The sequence below is a fragment of the Rhinolophus sinicus genome, linkage group LG15 (genome assembly GCF_036562045.2).
Source record: "Rhinolophus sinicus isolate RSC01 linkage group LG15, ASM3656204v1, whole genome shotgun sequence".
In the NCBI taxonomy this organism is placed as follows: Eukaryota; Metazoa; Chordata; class Mammalia; order Chiroptera; family Rhinolophidae; genus Rhinolophus; species Rhinolophus sinicus.
Window position 1 is genome coordinate 48,151,208 of NC_133764.1, and position 19,180 is coordinate 48,170,387.

Sequence of the window (19,180 nt, forward strand, 5' to 3'; positions counted from 1 at the left end):
TTGTAGAAACTCACCACATGGGTAAGTGGTGTAGCTGGACCCTGGGGTAAAAAAAATCCCCCAGAAAACTCTTAAAACAAGAACAAACAAACAACAAACTCACCAATGAAGCCCATACTCCTTCCCAGCACAAAGATGCCATTGAGGGCTCCAATGTCAATATATTCATCAGCTTCCTCCCTGCAATACACAAACAACGTGTAGTTTTACAATGGCTCACGTGACCACCCTCTTCCCCAAGATGGTACGACTTCTGCCCAGGAACGCGAAGCTGGCTCGCTTTGATTTTAAAGTGGAAAAGGGGTGCTCTGGGTAGTAGGAGTAGAGGCAGTGTTTTTCCTTTATTTTCTAAGTCCTCTATAATGAGCACGCATTGCTTTTACTGTTGGGCGGGAACAACAACAAAAATCAATAAGCATTAGGAAGAAGCAAAGGGCTGCAAAGCTCACCGAGTAAAGGACCCACAGTTTCTCAGCATGTCTACAAATGCAACTCCGATGAAGCCATCTACATTCAGGATAAGATTTGGTTTCTGGGAAAGAAAAAAATTCAAAGCATTTATCATGATTTTTCATTTTTTTCCTTATCATTCTCCTGTTACTACCGTACATGCATTCTGATCACCATTTCAAATCCTCCCACCAAAGCATCCCATTTGGTTTGAAAACTGTCATACTTACTAGTTCAATCCCCACAGTCTAGCAAAGGACCTGACACTTAGTACATGTCTGTTGAACTTAAGTTATGCAACAGAAAAAATAAAAATCTTCCAGAAAACCAGGTTTGACTTTAGCTGCACAATCAAAAGGTCACCTGGTTCTCTCCTTTCTCCCAAGAAATCCATCCTAAAGGATGATTCAGGAATTAGGGACGTTCTTCTCTTTTACCTTCGAGGTGGTAATCTTCTCCACTTCCAGCGCATAATCGAGCAGGGGGGTGGCAGGGAAGTGCTGCTTGACGTAGTCTTTGAGGATCTGCACTCGCATGTCTGGGTTGTTTATCTAGAAAGTGACTCAAAGTTACAGAGGAATCCACTTGAACCTGCTGTTAAGGGACATTCACACTCATGTTGCAGGTAGACACCACTGGGCAGCATTTCATCTCCAGGTGTGTTTCAGGGACCTGATCCACGTGTATGATTCCATGTAGCACTGCTGCTGATGACCCTGCTGTAGGGCTTAAGGTTTTAAAAGTCTTTTTCTGTTTCATTTGGGCCACCAAACAGCCTTTGCGGTTCTCTCTTTAACGTTACAAACAAGGTGCTGAGACTTGGAGATGTTTAGTTAGCCATGGGCCCTACTGTGTTAAGTAGCAGGGGGCTGGGGCTCAGCCTCTCTCCAACCAGAAGTCTTAGGTGCTAGCCACTAGCCATGCTGCCACCAGCTCAGCGGCCTGGTCAAGCTGTAACAAAGTTCTACACTAAACAAGCACCCCTGCAATTTTAGGAAAAACTCTGGGCTTTCAGTGAATGAAGATGAACTACCTTAAGCAATGAAGCACATTAAGCAATAACTTATAAGTGGGGGAGTGAGATGGTTTAGGCACATGCCAAGTCCCAATGCCACCGTGACCTCCCTCAGCAAAGAGATACGTGAGGTCAGTGTGGACCCCAGAAAGGAAGGAGACTGAAAGACTATGTGGCAGCACAGGTCTGACACTATCTCAGCAAGAGGCCCTGCACCGTGGATTGGAGAGGTGCTCTCTGCTCGGGAGCTGGGGATGGCTGAGCAGCTCTGCTAAGCCTGGAGGGAATGACCCTCAGAACTACCCACCTCCTCGGTTCTAGTGCTCGCTCATCCAGCAACCTGGGGAGGTCTGCCTGGAGCTAAATGAGCTTCTGGATGTTTGGAAGTGGGTATTCCAGATCGCACGCATGACCCTCTTGTATGAATGAGTCGCACACCCCACCTTGACCAGCGGAATGACTGACTAAATGAGGTTTCTGGAGCCACAGAGCCAAGGACCCTGAGGCAAAGGGCCCTACAAGCAGCTGCCGCTACCTCTTCTCTTTCCCTTTGATTTCTAAATAGTATGCACTACCAGGACACACAGGACTACCTACCCTATTAACTTTATTTAAAATAAACACCCTCTGCCATCTACCAATCAGGTTTGGCCTCATTATTGCTTTTCCTGATCCAGTGATGTCAGACTTAACCATTTGACTTGCTTTGGCCAATGAAATTAAAGTGAAAATGAGCTGTGCAACTTCCAAGCAGAAGCTTTAAGAGCTTTCATGTGGTTCTGCCATGACTTTTCCTTCTGATGTGAGATGAGCATATCCCGGATAAAGGGCTGCTCCTTCAGCACAGGTGCCAGAGAACAGAGCCATAGCCAACCCACTGTGGGTGTAGGGTGAATAAGAACAAAACCTTTACTGTTGTTGTAAGCCACTGAGATTTTTGGAGTTGTGTGTTACTGCAGCATGCAGCAGCATCTGGCCTACGGTAACCAATGTGTCCCCTTAACCCCAACCTTCGCCCTTTCTCCTACAACGTTCATTGGGAAAGCGACAGTTACCAAGTTACCAGCTCATCATATTTGCAAGCTGCAACTGAACACGATTAAAACCGTTTAAGGGCAACCTGTATTATAATGTTGGCATCTGTCAGCACATCCAAGGCTGTGCCTGGTGTTCCCAGCTCAACTGCGGCCCCCTTGTTCCCATCCGCCCTGTAGATCTAGTCCCTTCAGGACGGCAACAGCTTACCGATTTCACTCGGTGACCGATGCCCATGATTAGTTTTCCTTCCTTCTTCATCTTGTTCACAAACTCCATGGGGATAATGCCACTGTCAAATGCTTTGCTGAACATCTTGGCTGCTGCATCCAGGGCTCCCCCAAACCGGTCCCCCTGTGGGAGAAGCAAACCCATGCATGTTGCCCTGAGCTCTGAGTGTCTCCTTCACAGACCAATCTGGCGTGCCCCGAACAGTCCCAGCATGGACTCTTACACACCAGGGCTCCAAGCAGCATGATGCCAAAGCCCAGTGTCCCCACCGTGCATCACCCAGGGTGCCAGTACTCACAATGGTGAGCAGCCCCGAGGTGAGGCTGGAGACCAGGTCCTTGCCAGCCCGAGCGCAGATGATGGTGTTGTGAGCCCCTGACACGGCTGGCCCATGATCCGCCGTCACCATCAGGCACATCTCAATGAACTGGCAGGAGTACTTGGGCAACCTAGAGGGTGAGGACAGGGACAGGGAAAGGAAGGTGGGAACAAGGGGGAGCTGCTCAACAGGCGATACGCCGACAAGGCCATGTGCCCGTGTTCTCCCATCTCCCTAAACAAGTCTCAAATTCAAGGGCAGCAACCTGCCAATCCATGTCTAGTACTATCTTACAGCTTGGGGCAGAACCTCCGGATTCTTGAGCAGCTCTGGACTTGGCTAATATCAAATACCGCTTTTTATTTTAGGTTTAAAAAAAATTATTAAATTTATTAGGGATGACATTGGTTAATAAGATTATACACGTTTCAAGTATACAATTCTATAACACATCATCTGTATATTGCATTGTGTGTTCACCAGTCAGAGTCAAGTCTCCCTCCGTCACCGTATCTTTGACCCCCTCTACCTCTTCTACCTGCCCCCACTCCCCTTCCCCTCTGGTAACCACCATACTGTTGTCTGTGTCTATGAATTTTTGTTTGTTCATTTGTTGTTTGTTTTATATAACACGTGAGTGAAATCATATAGTTCTTCTGTCTTATTTCAGTTACCGTGATGTTCTCAAGTCAAATGCTGCTTTTAAAATAGTGAGCAAGCAGGATTTGAAATCTCTTCTTTAGTCAGCAGTTTTCAGTATGAGTTGCTACAACAGGATTTGCCCTGTATTTGTAGCTACCCTCTCTGGACCAGATGGAGAGGACGTGAGGTCCCTGTCCCTTTCACAGGCCTGGGGCCTCCTCCAGTGTCCAACCTACCAACTGGTGATTAAGAATGTAGTCTGGAGACATAGGGATCCAAGAACAGGGTGCAACCTGCTCGGGTGCCCCAGGAAGAGCCTAAAGCAGGACCAAGACCTCGCTCTGCAGGTGAGGGCATGACGCAAACCAAGACTGCCACCTGGCCTTGCCACTCCAAGCCAGGGCTCTGTGAATCATGTACTCTCTGCCCTCTTGCCCAGCTATCCGTCCCAGGGGAGGGTTAAGCTTGGGAATTGCAGAGAAAACCATTTTTTCTCACATTCAGGCTGATGATACAATACAAGGTACTGTATGCCTGTTCAGCAACTCCACCAGGCCTGCACTCTTTGAGCTTCCAGATCCGTCCAGCTCTCCCCTAACACCCACCTTTCTCTAAAAAGGCCTGAGTTTACTCTGCCCCATGTCTTTAAAAATTCCCAAGGGAAAGGAGCGGATCCAAGATCCCTGATGTCATGCTTTCTACCTCTCTTGGTTTAGACCGGCCTTTCCATCCATGGAAGACTTAGGAAGTCTGTATTTCTTCCCTCTGGCCTTACAATTGATCTGTGGCCATAAAGACTGACCCTGCCCACGCCCGCTCCCGTCAGGGGAAAACCACTAACTCTGAGTCCCAGGGCCCTCCCATCTTCTGCCCTCCACGCCTCACCTTCTCTGGAACCAGAGGAGGCCCAGGACCCCGCCAATGCCCATCTCTTCCTTGAAGACCTCGGTGATGGGCATGCCCGCGTAGATGAGCTCCTGTCCTCGCTCGTCACAGATGCTGGTCATGAACGAGGCAGGTTTGCGGATCAAGCCCAGCTCCTGAGCAGAGATGGGGGCAGAGACAGGCAGCGCTGTGGTGACCACAGACATTTTTCCCGCATTGCCCCACAGTCTGTGCTCTCAGAACCAGTGTTCCAGGAATGTCTTGAATTCTGGTGGCCAAGTAACAATCCTCAGACAAACTCCTCCAGAGAAAGAAGTGCAAAAGCCTTCTTATTGGATCTTTCCGGGCAAAGGAAACAGAAGCGCCATGCTCACGGCACCTGCTCAGCCTCAGCCCCTGTTCTGTTTTTACTGAGCGTTTGCGGGGCCAGGCAGTACGCTAAGCATTTATATCCATCGGTTCGCTCTAACCTCATGAAGGAGAATCATTCCTCATGTTATAGAAGAGGAAACGAAGCCCAGAGAGGCTCAGAAACCAGCCCAAGCTCAGCTGGCCAAGAAATGGAAGAATGAACCCAAAGAAAAAGATTTTAAACACTTCACATACAGCTACCAACCGTTCACCAGAAAGTAATGAGGTACACGGCTGTAGAAATGGGGGACCCCCTCAAGATGTCCTTTACCAGGGGAAGGACTGAGCTCTTGAATTTCCCGCTTCCCGAGATGGGGCACACAGGGGTATCATCAGCCAACACTGCCCAAGGCCATTTCTTCTATTACCTAACCCTAGGAACTTCTATTAAAAGATGCCTTAACTTACGTTTTACTTACAAAAGTAACATGAGTACATTCTCCTTTTTCAAAATTTAGAACAGATAAAGTTATGTCTCCTTTGACCTCCACCCCATCTTGGTTTTCTGCCTTAGTGTTTGTTAGCTCAGTGGACATCTTTCTGGGCCTTTCTTTCAGTGAATTTTTACTCTGGGATTTTGAGCTCGATAAACGTCAGCACACACATAGGTCTAGTTCATTGCTTTTCATTGCTATATAGTATCCCATCATATGACAATATCACCATTTAGCTGGTCCTCCACTGATAAGTATCATCTAGAAAAAAATTCTTGAACATGTTTCTTTGTGTGTATATGCAAATATTTCTCTGAAGTAGTTTTTTAGACATGGAACTGCTGGACCACAACAGAGGAGCACTTTTAAGTTTGACTCATATTACCCAACTGCCTTTCAGAAAGGTTGCGTCCATTTCCACTCCCACCAACAGGAATGAACCCATCAGTTTCCTCAAACCCATACACACACCGCACATTGCCAAAGATTTTTTTTTTTTAAATCTTTGTTGGATTGACAGGGAAAAATTGGTATCACACCTTTTACTTTGGTTCCTTTCATAATGAATGAGGTTGAGCATTTTCATGTTGAAAGGCCATTTCCTACCCACTTTTCTAATGGGTTACCGGTCTTTTAAAATTGATTTCTAAGAGTTCTTATAAAGAAAATTAGCTCCTCATCTATGCCCCTTAGACAAATAGGCAGAGTGAATGCTGTACTTCACCCTGAAATCTCTTAGGAAGCACAAAAACTCTAGGGGACATTGTCTGCCTCAGCCCGTTCCCAGATCAGGCCACCCAGCTGTGGGACGTACACACTGCCCTCTGCCCTCTTCAGCCCTGTATCTGTTTTACCCATTGGTCAGGAGGGGCCACCTCACACGCTCCAACATGTGAGGAGGGGTGGAATCCAAGAGTCAGTCACCGGGGTTCTCCTGAGCCCTTTGGGAAGCCTCCCTCGATGGCATGGTTGGGAGCCCCGGGCAGTGACCGCATAGTTAGGGCAGGCCTGTTTTAGGGGTTCACATCAAATCAACTCAAAACCTACCACCTTGGTCCCCAAATCTCCCTTGCCTACACTGCTAAGGACACACATGGCACCTACCCTGGCCCAGGAGTAGTCCATCGGCACCGTCGGGGGAGGCACCTCCTGAGCAGGTACTATGGCCCCTTTGGTCACGAGATCCTCGTACACAGACCTGGGAGGCAGGGGACGGGCAGGAGAAAAGACACCCACATGGATTTTCTTCTGGGCTTATCTATCCCAAGAACGCTCCTCCATCTAACCCCAAACACTTTAGGTTTTCCAGCTCTGTACCCCTTTCCTGTCGGTGACTTACTCTTACCAGTTAGATTCCCAAAAACTAAATGAAAACAGGTTCTGGCCAAGATCCCCCTGACCCTCTCTGAAAGCTGAATCTGGAGGCCACGGAATGGGAAGATACAATAGGCTATACAACAACCCTTTATCCATCAACTAGAGGTGACACTTTCTAAGTGTTTCTATGCTCATCTCTCATTTATGGCCAGCCAAGTAGGAAGTTTCAGAAACCGAACATGTTTTACTTAATACCAGCATGAACAGTCTCTAACTGCTGCTTCTACAAACAATAAAACAAAAGCCAAAGAGAAAGAAAGGATTTTGGACCACGTGTACAACTGTGCTAGAAGCCTGAAAGGGACCAGGAATCTCAGACACCTCCACGTTGGGGAGGATTCTGTCCTTAGGAGGGATTTGGGAAGGGAGGGGGAGGCTGGCATCCTCCCCAAGGTCCACTTACTGGATGATTTCTCCGAGCTCATCAAAGCTTCGGGGCACGAACACTCCTGCCTCCTTCAAAGCCTGGTTCTTGGCTACTGCAGTTTCAGAAGCCTGGTGGGCACAAGCTCCGGCATGGCCAAACTGTACCTGGAAGAGAAAGGAGAGCAGCGTGACTGGGCTTGTCCATTTCCCAAGAGGGAACAAAGGCTCCTGGGAAATGTCAGCACTCATTACAGACCAGACACTGTGAAACACTCTTCATGAATCACTTCATTCAAGCTTCAAGCCAATGGATGACTCGTGTCAAGCAGGAAACTGAGGCACCGAGACATTCAGGAGCTCACTCAAGAGCTGCTCACACATTCAAGAGCTGCTGTGTATTGGTGCCCGGATACAAAGCCTGGCAGCCCAACCCCACAAACCCTTCATTCGGCTTGCCCTGGGGCAGTGCTCGGAATGGAGGACAGCGGCTAGTTTTGAGCAACAGGTGAGAAGTGAAGTCACAAAGTGGAAACCTGAGGCTGAACTGAGTTCACCAACATGATCTAACTGTCCTGCACACTTTTTATAAAATAGGTGCTATTAAAAAAAGATTTCATGTGAAAATATGAACTCCCAGCTTCTTTGAAAAATTCAGATTTTGCACCCACCCTAGGCCTATATTCCCACATAGCAAGTTACCTGGAGCCAGTGAGCAATTGCCACCTTCCACCTGAGCATGCACTGAGGTAAAAGATAAAGCGAATGGAATAAGGGAGGTGACTGACTGTGGGGAGTGAGAGGGAAGAGAAAACCAATGTCTTTGATGATGCGATGGGGAAAATGAATTAACCTAGTGAAACATCTGGTACAAAACCCTGACTTAGAGAGAGGGGTGGTGGGTAATCACAATCACACCTAACATGGTTAAATAACACTTATCATGCCCAGGCACTTTTCCAGGAGCTTTAATCATTTAATCTTTCAGTAGCTACAACTGTTTCCTATAAAAAATGGAAATGGAAGCACAGAGGGGTAAAGTAACTTGCCCAAGGTCACACAGGTAAGATGTGGGAGCATTCGAACCCAGGAAATGTGGCCTCTGACTGTGCTCTTAACCACTAAATACAATAAAAGGGACCTTAAGTATTGAAAAGGTTGGGAACTGCTGCTCTGGTTGGCAACACAGGCCTTAAAGCGCATGGGTTCCCAGTGTACTCTCTGTGGGACTTAATCTGCATGGGTGGGTGGGATGGAAAAGTGAGTCTGCACTCAAATAAACTTAGAAAATGCTGGCTTCAATCTTGAACTCTGAGATTTCTCAAAACGAAAACCAAAAATGTTAAAAGGTTATATTGCATGTTCATGATTTATAGAAGCTCCCTTGTTTTTCTGTTTGGTTTGTTTTGAGGATCATTGCTACAGGACCTGTGTTTTATGGAACCGACTTCTGAACAACGCCACCTTACCAATACCCACTCAGCTCTACTCCCATTCCCCAGTTCCTAATGCAGTTTTCCCCGAGGAGCTGTCTCAGTTTGTCAATAGGTAGAGATTTAGTTGTGGATCTAATCTCTACAGGGTGGGAAGTTCTGCAAGGTCACGTGACCTGTTAAAGAACCCCCAAATCACCTGTTAGCGAGGCAATCACTGTACTCTTTTACATTTGTGCATGCTTAAAATTTCAAAGTTTAAAAAATTAAAGAACAAAATCAATACACCTCTTTAGGAACTGCGCTACCTATAGGGTGATAATGAGTGTCCGGCCAGAAAGAAGAGCAAGGTCCTTGCCCTCTTGGAGGTATTCTTAGCAGAGTGGTGGTGAGGAGGGGGAGAGCTGTAATGCAAAGCTGGGTAAGAGAAACAATGGAGGGGGAAGGAGGAATTCTTTTTGGCTGCTGGGGTGGAGGGGAGAACAGTCAAGAAGAAAGAGAATCAGGACCAGCATCATGGAATAAGTGGACTGAAGAAGAAGGGAAAGGAATAGTTGCTAAGACCTGTACGTGCCAGACCTTCACAATTACTTTAAGCCACATAACAACCCTGTATCACCCCCAGATGACAGCTCAGCAAACTGAGGTACAGAGAGCCTAAATGACTTGCCCATGTCACACAGTCCATCAAGATCTGATTCTGAAGCTTGTGAAAGTAGAGCTCACCCCTAAGAGATGGGCAGGATTCTGTGACCTGCCCCCCTCCTGTATCTACATGGGAAAAATACACACACACACACACACACGCATGCACGCAAAATTGCTATTATAAACATCTACCACACTCTACCCTTCCTTAGATTTGACAAATCTTAAACTTTTTCTATATCCACAGATCAAGGTCTGCGTCATTCTCCTGCCTGCCCAGCTTTCCATTCTATGGCTGTGCCATGATGACACAGCGCCTTCTGACTAGCATTTAGGTTGTTTGCATGTTCTGCCATCACAGCATTGCAGTGAGTATCCTTGGACACATGCTTTGGAATATTTTTGCATGCATTCCCATAGGGAAATCTGTAGAAATGGAACTGCTGGTTCAAAGGAGGAGTGCACTGTACAACTGGACACATACTGCCACTCTGAGGTGGGCAGGAATCTGAAGGGGAAAGACAAGCATTCTAGGCAGAAAAGAACAGTGTGATGCAGGCTTATCAGTAGGAAAAACAGGGTTTAAGCACAGGGATTGTCACAGGTGCAGGAAGCTGCGTGACTGTCACACAGCACGAGGACAAGGCCACACACTCAGCGCTCAGCTGCAGATGGAGCCACAGTCCAAGGGGTTGTTTCCTCAGTTGCGTCACCACTGGATGGGCCATCTTCAAGGTAAGAGGATTCTCTAAGCTGGAGCAAGGGGCTGAAGTCTGGCTTATCATACCCCGCAGGACACAGAGAACTCAAGGGTTTACATCTAATATCTGTTATACTCATATGCTGGACTTACTATATGCCGCAGGGCACGTTCACATGCCGAATGAACCTTTCCTTCTACGGCCTCCCCCGACAGAGAACTTCCCACATGCCCCCCCCCCAGCTCTGCACCTCGGGGGTCCTCTCCCTCGCCAGCCTCCCTCTTGCTCAGCAAACACGTTCTCAATGAAGCCTTCTCAACTCCTCCAGACAGTAGGTCGCTCCCACTCCGAGTAGGGATTCAGAGCCTTGTTCTCTCCTTTATCTGCTGACAAGTTTGTCTCCTCCAACCAGATCTAACAGAGCTTTGGCTACACCTTGTAGTAAGCAAGTAAGTAACAAATGTTTACCGAGGGAACCAGTTGCTTACATAGATGACCACCTGGTTCACCGCAAATGCCATCTCTTAGCCTCCCGACTCCCCACCCAGCAGTGACCTGTCCGGGCCGTCGTACCTCGGAGGAGAACATGGTGGCACAGGTCCCGATGCACCAGCAGACCACAGGCTTGGTGAGGCGGCCCTCCTTGATGCCCCGGCAGATCTTATACTCCTCAGTGCCCCCTATCTGCGGAGCAACAGGGAACAAGAAAAAGCCTATGAGTTAGGGGTACCCACCTCCAAGAGCAGCACTGCAGCAGGAAAATCTGTTCCCCTCCCCCCAAAAAATCGGGCACTCAAGTATCCTGAGTTACAACTCATTGGGTTACAACTCATTTGGCTAAAAAATGAGGGGACAACAGCTTGAACCAAATAACCGCCTGGAAGACTGAGAGTGGATGCCAGGAAGGGACAGCAAATATCCGAGGGGAGTCCGAGACTCCCCCTTCTTGATGTAAGGCTGTAAGATGATTTAGGACCAGACCTGATCAGAGGCACAAGCAAAGGATGGGATGGGGTTACAGGGCTCCCCCAAATGATAAAAAAATACACTTTTTATTTTTTATAGCTACCCACTGTCTACCAGGCAGAGCACAGCCAGCCAGTACAAAGCTTTATTGGCACTAAAATGTCTTATGTCACCAAAAAGCAAGAACTCTGTTTTCAGGAACAAACACAACAGTGTTAAAAGTGACAACTTCTAGGTCCCAGAATCTAAGGGGTGGGATTAGCAGGGATTGTCACCATAAGTTATATATAACCAAAATGCATGCATTTTTTTAAAAACAGAGATCCATAAGAAAAATTTATCAGAAAAATTTTTAAGTTTTTTTTAAATAACTCACCTCTCCAAGAACGACAATCATTTTGACTCCTGGGGTATCCTGGTAACGTAACACATGATCCATAAATGTTGAGCCAGGATACCTGGTGAGAACAGGGAGGGCACACAAGATCAGCGGCAGGCTTGGGACGGGGTGTGTTCGCGTGTAGGAAGCATGCTTGTACTAAGAACGCTGTGGGGTTTTCGTAGGTGAGGATGCCCAGGGAGGGTCCAGAGAGGGCTTAGGAGTAATGGGGGGTGGGGGCAGGGAGTAAGCAGCACAAGGGAAGAGACGGTAAAGAAGAGGAGTTCATAAGGTGGTAACCAGAGGTTGGCTAGGTGCTAAGAGATGCCTGGAGAGCACACATGTGGTGGCTTTAAAATGCCTCAAATTCTTGACTATGGGTTGGATTTAATGATTGGCTTCTCAGAAACAAAATGTTGTAAATGATTCTATGATATTGACGCTCCTGAGGCTGGGTTATAAAAAGAGCAGCTTCTTTCTGGAACTCTCTCTTGAATTGCTCCCTTTGGGGGAAGTCTGGTACCAAGTGCTCAGGGCACTAAGCAGCCTGTGGGGAGGCCCCAGAGAAGAGCCCCCTCCAGCCTCAGGCCCACCTTCTGCGGACTGCAGCCCTGCTGACATCTGAAAGCAGCCCTGAGGATAAATGTTCATTGTTGTTTGAGGCCACTATGTTTTGGGGTAATTCTTCTTTTACACAGCAATGGATAATTAATATATAACGTGCCAAGCTATTCCCCAGGATGGCAGGCTACTGCTAGAAAGTATATTACACACACACACACACACATTTCTTTGTTTAATTTTCTACCGTCAGTGAGTTTGCAAAAGGATTACTTAAGGCCAAGCAGGCTTCTCTGCAGATCTCCATGCGCTTTTGAGATGCTCATGAGCATTGTGAATCGCGAGAGCAAGCACTGCCCAGACTCATCCGACTCGGAGCCTTGTGTGGGGGAGCACCCGGGGACCAGGGCTCCTAGGCCATACCCCTCAAGACCTGGGCACGAGTCCTTCACCCAGGTGTTCATCTGAAATGACCTGGGAGAGCCAGGGAGACTGAGAAGGTGACTCACTCTCCCAGCAGCTTTCGGTTCTGAGCCAAACAGTAGAAGTAGTAACAGTAGTAGTAATAACGACAACCAGCAATGGCTAATGTTTATGATACAATTATGATAAGATAATGTTTATACTAAGTACTACTGATTATTGTTCCCACCAACAAAAATAATGAGGACACTATTTGTGAAATAATAAGCAATATATACAGAGGGAGCCAAAAAAAAGTACACATTTTAAGAGGTTAGCTTAAAACGTGTATACCTTTTTTTGGCACCCCTGGTACATTGGTTTCTGCTCCTAGTTCCTGACACACAGCTCCTACAACCCTTGTGATCTCCTGAGTGACAGGGGTACTAGGAGCATCTTTTGTTCTAGTACTTGGTTTTGATCCCGGTTCCTGACCCTGGGCTCCTAACACCTTTTAATTGCCTGAGTAATAGGGGCGAGAGGAGCATCTCACAGAGAGCGCCTAAATCCCTTGGAATTTCCTGGGTGACCGGAGTGTCTTCTGTTCTAAGGAGCCAGTCTTGGTGGGCTCCTGCATAGCTCCTGGGATGGTCACCAGAAAGACCAGGCCATGATTAGAAGCTTGGAACTTTCAGCCCTACTCCCCATCCTCCAGAGAGGGGAGAGGGGCTGGAGACTCCACAAAAATTCCTGAAGTATGGGGGCTGAGGAGCTCCTGGGTTAGTGAGCGCACAAAGGTTAGAGCACCCAGAGAAGGCCTGGAACCTTGTGTCCTGCCCCCCAAACCTTGCCCTATATATCTCTCTCATCTGGTGGTTTCTGAGTTGTATCCTTTTATAATAAACTGGTAATCTAGTTAAGTAAACTGTCCCTGAGTTCTGTGAGCCTTTCTAGCAAATTGCTGAACCCAAAGAGGGGGATATGGGAACCCCTGTTTTATAGCCAGTCAGTCAGAAGTACCAGAGGCCTAGGCTTCAGATTGGCATCTGAAGTAGGGGCAGTCTTGTGGGACTGAGCCCTTAACCTGTGAGAACTGATGCAGAATGGAACTGAATTATAGGCTACCCAGCAGGCACCTGCAGAAAACTGGAGAACTGCTTGGTGTGGGAAAAACACCTATACACTTGGTGGCCAGAAATGTGAGTGTGGTGGTAGTAGAGAGTAAGGGACTAGAATTTCTCCTTTCACTATTATCAGCTACCAAGAAGCTTACTGAGCACTTCCTAGTGCCAAGCCCTGTGTTAGCCACTGTATCTATGACCTCATTTAATCCTTCCACCAACCCCATAAGGGGGGCACTATTATTTCACCCACTGACACGTAAGGATGATAGAGATCTAGGGAGGGTAAGGAGCCTGCCTAGGACGCCCCCCTGGTAAACTGGGAGACTGGGTTTTGAACCCCTTTGGTGGCATTTCAGAATCAGTCCTGCTAATCACTGCCCTCTGCTGCCTCTCTGTGGCCACACCTCAGACAACCAACAGCCCTGCTCCACAGGCCCTAGCGCCTTTTAAAAACACCTTTCTCTGTATTTCCTGGTTTTATGCTCATGCCGGCCCTGAGGAAAGATTGGAGTTGCCCCATCTTATGGACTTAAGAAACATTCCTACCTGAAATAGTGAATAATAATGAATGTCAACTGTAACTGAAAAAATGAAGACAATAAAAAAAAGAACCATTCTAATGTGCCAGGAACTCGGCAGCAACAAGCAATATGGGAGGTACCCCTGGCCCCAGCTGATCACCTGTCCCCGCCGATGGCCACGCCCTCATAGACACCATCCGTGGTCCGAGAGATAATATTGTTGAGCTCGTTGGACATGCCCCCAGAACGCGAGACGTAGGCCACGCTGCCAGGGCGGTACAGCTTGGAGGCCAGGATGTTGTCCAGCATCCCACCTGTGTTCCCGATCTTAAAGCACCCGGGCTTGATGCCGCCCACCTGCAGGGGCAGAAACAGCCGTCAGAGAGGAAGCGTGAGCTCTTGACTGACCACGCAGCTCAGAGGAATCACCAAGCCCAGTATCACCGGCCCAGCCCAGGCTGAGGAGCAAATGGCCGAGAGAGCTAACATCTGCACATTAGGTTTCCTGCTTACGAAGGATCTCTTCTCTCCCTCAAGAGACATTACACAGACAAGAGAGCCTTATTTGGAAAACATGACTTAATACTGACAGGTATACTCAGGGTTAAGTCACCTCCTTTGATATACAAGGGTGACAATGCCCAGGGAAGGTGTGTAATAACACAGGTGTGCACCTCTGCTCTAAATCACCCCGCTGCCTCTGAGATGAAAGGTCCCTTTGTCTTAGCTTCAGACAAGTTTTAATGCAACAACTAAAAACAACAAAAAAATATTCAGAGCAGTTTCTCCTTATATGAAGACTTCTGAGTAAAAATAAAGCCTCCAGGTAGAGTTTCCTTTGGTTTATAGCTAAAGGAATAATCAGACTATGCTATGATTGCATGGGGGTGGACACTTAAAATAAGAGTCTTCTCATTAGCCCCTTGACACTATAAATGTGATAGGGACGGGGGACAGAGCCCTTTAAAAAATTAACTGGAGGGGTGGCCGGTTAGCTCAGTTGGTTAGAGCGTGGTGCTGATAACACCAAGGTTGCTGGTTTGATCCCCACATGGGCCCCTGTGAGCTGAGCCCTCCTTAAAAGAAAAAAATTAACCAGAAATGGACAGACTAACTTTCAACAGGTACTCCCTAAATATTTTCAACCTAGGAGGGAGACATAAGCGTTAACAGGTGAGCTCCCCAAAGGCCAAGAGCTTCCTAAGGGCCTTGAACCTAAAAGGCTCTGGAAGGGATGCTCACAGTGGCAGGTCCAATGATGGTCACACCCCTCTGGTCCGCCTTCTTGATCAGCTTCCTTGTGAGCGCCTCAGGGATTCCTTCAGCTATGATGGCAATGGTCCGGATCTAGAGGATGAGAACGGTCCCTTCCCATTAAGGTTTCACCTCAGGTGGGACAACAAGGCAGCAACCATTCCAGAACCTCAAAGAACCCACAGTCAAAGCTGCTACCTTCTCTCTGATCCCAAAACTCACAAGACTCAGACCCACCTGTCCGGTGCCTGCTCATAAAGCAGCTATCTATGGTTTTGTCCACTGTGCCCTCTGAGGACAGGGCCAGTACGTGACAGAAACGAGCTGTTTCCACACTCAGACCAGAGAGTGGGCTGGGGAAGAAAGCCAGAGGGAGTGGGAGTGGGTGGGAAGGATCGAGAACCATCTCTGACTCTAGTCCAGAAGCCGGCAAACTCTTCTATAAAGAGCCAGATAGTATTGTAGACTTCATTGGTCATCTGGTCTCTGTGGTAACCACTAAACTTTACCTTTGTAGCATGAAAACAGCCATAGACAATATATAAATAAGTGAGCATGACTGTGTTCCAATAAAACTTTATTTAAAAACACAGGTGGAGGACTAGAGTTGGCCGTTGGGCTGTAGTTTGCCAACCTCTGATCTAGACTGAAAAAACAGCTCATTTTTAGCAGGTGTGCTTTTGTTTTCGCTTCATGTAGATCCAAACAAGTTTATGTTCTCCAGTCATACACTGGAACCAAGCCAGTCTGGGACCAGACAATAATTCTGAACAGAAGAATCAGTATCTTATTCTATAAGGGGTCTTACAAATCAATAACAAAGAAAATAAACACCTCAATTGAAAAAAAAAAAAAGAGCTTCCCAGGAGGCCAAGTCATAGAATAAAAATGTCCAATAAATGTTTTCAATAGCTCATCTTAATAACCAGATACGCAAATTAAATAGAATGCCTATCCATTTGTCAAACTCACGTCTTTAAAACCCAATCAATCAGTGCTGGCACAGAGAAACTCCTGACGGGACTTTACATCAGTACACCTTTTCTGTAGGGCACCAGCGCACGACAGACCAAAAGCTTTAAAATCTGCCCATTTTGATGCAGCAGTTTGACTCCTAGACATTTATTCTGGGGAAATAACTAAGGATATACGCAAATGTTACTCCAAGATGCTCATCACAAGACTTGAAAAGGCTGGGGCGGCCGGATGGCTCAGTTGGTTAGAGCGCAAGCTCTCAACAACAAGGTTGCTGGTTCAATTCCCGCATGGGATGGTGGACTGCGCCCCCTGCAACTAAAGATTGAAAATAGCGACTGGACTTGTAGCTGAGCTGCACCCTCCACAACTAAACTCCCTGGAGAAACACACTGTCCCTCCCAATATCCCCCCCACCAAAAAAAAAAGACTTCAAAAAGCAAAACTGATGCAGGCAAGAGTAACTGAACAAAATGGATTACAAAATAGTTCTGTAAAGTCTTATTCCATTTGGTCAAATCCAGGAAAAGGTAGTAGCCATGTTTCTGGGAAATGGGACTAGATGTATTTATCAGAATTTACATTTTTTAAATCATATGCAATAATTTTATAGGAAAGGAAGTGCTTTTGATTCTGCTTTTAAAGGCAGTCTTAGCGCAGAGAGAATCTGGTGGGGGCGGTTGACCCTGAACTCTTTGTTGGCCCAGGTGAACAGCCCACCTGCCCTCAGTTACTACCCTGCCTTCTGGAGATCAAAGGTCTCCAGCCACTTTCACCGAGATCACTGGCCAGTCCAGACTCCCAAGCACTTTGTCCCAGGAGGCGGTGACCATGAACACCACTCAGGAGCTTTCCCTATTGCTCCATCCTCCCGCCAGTGGCCCGCGATCTACCTGTGCATAATTCATGGTCTCAATGGTACTGTCGTAGGCGGAGCGGAGAGAGGCAAAGTTGATCAGCACATCTACCTCTGGGTGTTTCTTCATGGCATCGGCCATGTTCTTGAAGACAGGGATCAGGATCTCTTTGTGACCCCAGTAAAACTTCTGCTTGTGGTCTCCGCTGCGAGAAAGGCGGAGGGGTCAGGACAACCCGTCAGGGTTGGGGAGGGGGAGGCTGAGGGGAGAGCTTTATCTAGAAGGAGGAAAAGCAGGGTGTCTGCCCTCAAAGAGTTTCCATCTATGGGAAAAGACCTCCCTGGAATATGAATCACCGGAGTCTGGGATGGGCACACTCCCCCAGAACAATCTAGCTGCTCCTCCAGCTCAGTCTTAGTGAGGGAGGAGATTAGATGAGGAATACCGAACCGCTTGGCAGCCAGCTGCAGCCTCCCTGCCGTGGCGTGACTCACGTGAAAGGGTAGACCATGGCAGCCACGGAGGGCTCGTCTCGGGAGCAGACGTAGTCAAAGTCCAGCATGCCTTGCACGGCCCGGGTCTGCATGCCCCACACGATGGCCTTGGTGTGGCGGCTGAAGAGGGTAGCACTCTTCCCTGGTGGGCAAAGACACAGCGAGTGCACCCAGAACACACTCCCCCATGAGACCCACAGGGGCAGGGGCTACCTGCCACACCCCTCCACGCCCCAAGTCCAGGGAGGGTGGCTAATAAAAACTACAAAGCAAAGTCAAGAGGATGGAATTCTGAGAACTTGGGGAAGTGGTGCCTCAACTTCTTCTGGAAAGAGGTGGCAGAGAGTAAAAAGAGCTCAGAGGACCTGCCTGGCTGGTAAGCAGCTCAGCAATGAACAGAGAAAGGACGTCCCATGCAGAGAACAGGCCCGACGGGAGAATAACTGCAGGGCCTGCTCAGTTTCACAAGAAAGGCGTGTATTCGGCCTGCAGCCTATATGCACATTATTTTTAAAGTCACTGGAAAAAAGTGTTCAGCTCCCCCAATTTTGGTGATGGCAGGACATTACACAACTCCCCAACAATCCTTATCACCTCGAAATCTGGACATGCACCATCTCGGGTCAGGATTTGAATTCTCCTGATTCTAGGTCAGTGTAGGTCCAATGAAGAGGTTTGCTCAGCCTTATCTCTAACTGAGATGCCAGCCAGGGCTCTGGCATGAGGTGAGGTGGCAACAGCATGCTGGCTACTCCTCCTGAACTCCTCCCTTGACCAGGTGGCTCTCTCCTGCTCGGAATAATACTCTTGCAGGGGGTGAAGGGCAAAAAGAAAAAAAGGAACAAAAGGAGCTGGCAGAAGTGGATTCCTCAGCCTTGAAGGGAAAGGCCCCTTCACCACCCTGCAGGCAGGTGACCTCACCCTCCTTCCCTGCAAGTCCCAGAGGAGGAAAATAGCCCTCGGGGGAGGTTCTCAGCTCCCCTGGGAAAACAAAGCACTGAGCTCAGTGGCATCTGGTATTAATTAGCCTACTGTACTGGTACAGGCTTGGCTACCAAGTTCAAGGTCTGAGTAAATGAATTCAAGAGATCACTTTCCCAAGGCATGTAGGACTCTCATCCTCCCAGGCCTGCCTCTTCCATTACAGCCATAATGGTTCTCATGACATGGGCTCCTGATATTGCAGATACCCGGGATTTTCTGTCACTGGACCCATCTGGGATCCGATGAGACAAGAGACCACAGAACATGGGAGACCACCTAACCCAGTGCCCTCACTTCCACGTCCCAGGAAATTGAAGCCTAGAGAAGCCAAATGACGGAGATCCTAGGTCATCTAGCGTCAGAGCCAGGATTACAGCTCAACTGTGCACGTGAGGAGAAGGAATAAAAGCCAGCGTGGCCCCGTCACTCCCCATGCGCCAGGGAGCCCACACCCAAGTCAGCGTGCGCGCATGTACACACACACACATCTGTCCATCCGATAAGCTACAGAAATCAGGATAAAGCCTGGAATCTCTACAACCCCCTGCACCTCTGCATGAAAGGGACAGAACCAGGGCTCCTTCCCCCAGGGTGGAAGAGCTCTGAGAACTAGTGTGGCCCCTGTCCCCTCTGCACAGGGCTCAGGCTCAGGTCATGCCTTTTCGGAAGCAATGGATCTTGCCATATGCATTCCTGGCCCTTCTGGAGGGATATAAGCA

At 48.0% G+C, this 19,180-nt stretch overlaps 1 protein-coding gene across 5 annotated transcripts in view; it reads right to left on the minus strand.

Annotated features, from left to right (window-relative positions):
- ACLY (ATP citrate lyase) overlaps positions 1 to 19,180 on the minus strand; it is a 40,742-nt gene that overhangs the window by 1,299 nt on the left and 20,263 nt on the right. For all 5 annotated transcript variants that reach the window (XM_074320632.1, XM_019747692.2, XM_019747691.2 and 2 more), the window contains 14 exons: positions 17,478 to 17,619; positions 17,020 to 17,188; positions 15,140 to 15,244; positions 14,058 to 14,254; positions 11,287 to 11,368; positions 10,518 to 10,628; positions 7,203 to 7,330; positions 6,527 to 6,620; positions 4,578 to 4,732; positions 3,030 to 3,180; positions 2,711 to 2,854; positions 888 to 1,001; positions 450 to 532; positions 104 to 180 (listed from right to left, as the gene is read on the minus strand). In XM_074320632.1, the coding sequence (XP_074176733.1) occupies positions 104 to 180; positions 450 to 532; positions 888 to 1,001; positions 2,711 to 2,854; positions 3,030 to 3,180; positions 4,578 to 4,732; positions 6,527 to 6,620; positions 7,203 to 7,330; positions 10,518 to 10,628; positions 11,287 to 11,368; positions 14,058 to 14,254; positions 15,140 to 15,244; positions 17,020 to 17,188; positions 17,478 to 17,619 (1,752 nt within the window). The remainder of the gene's footprint in view (positions 1 to 103; positions 181 to 449; positions 533 to 887; positions 1,002 to 2,710; positions 2,855 to 3,029; positions 3,181 to 4,577; positions 4,733 to 6,526; positions 6,621 to 7,202; positions 7,331 to 10,517; positions 10,629 to 11,286; positions 11,369 to 14,057; positions 14,255 to 15,139; positions 15,245 to 17,019; positions 17,189 to 17,477; positions 17,620 to 19,180) is intronic.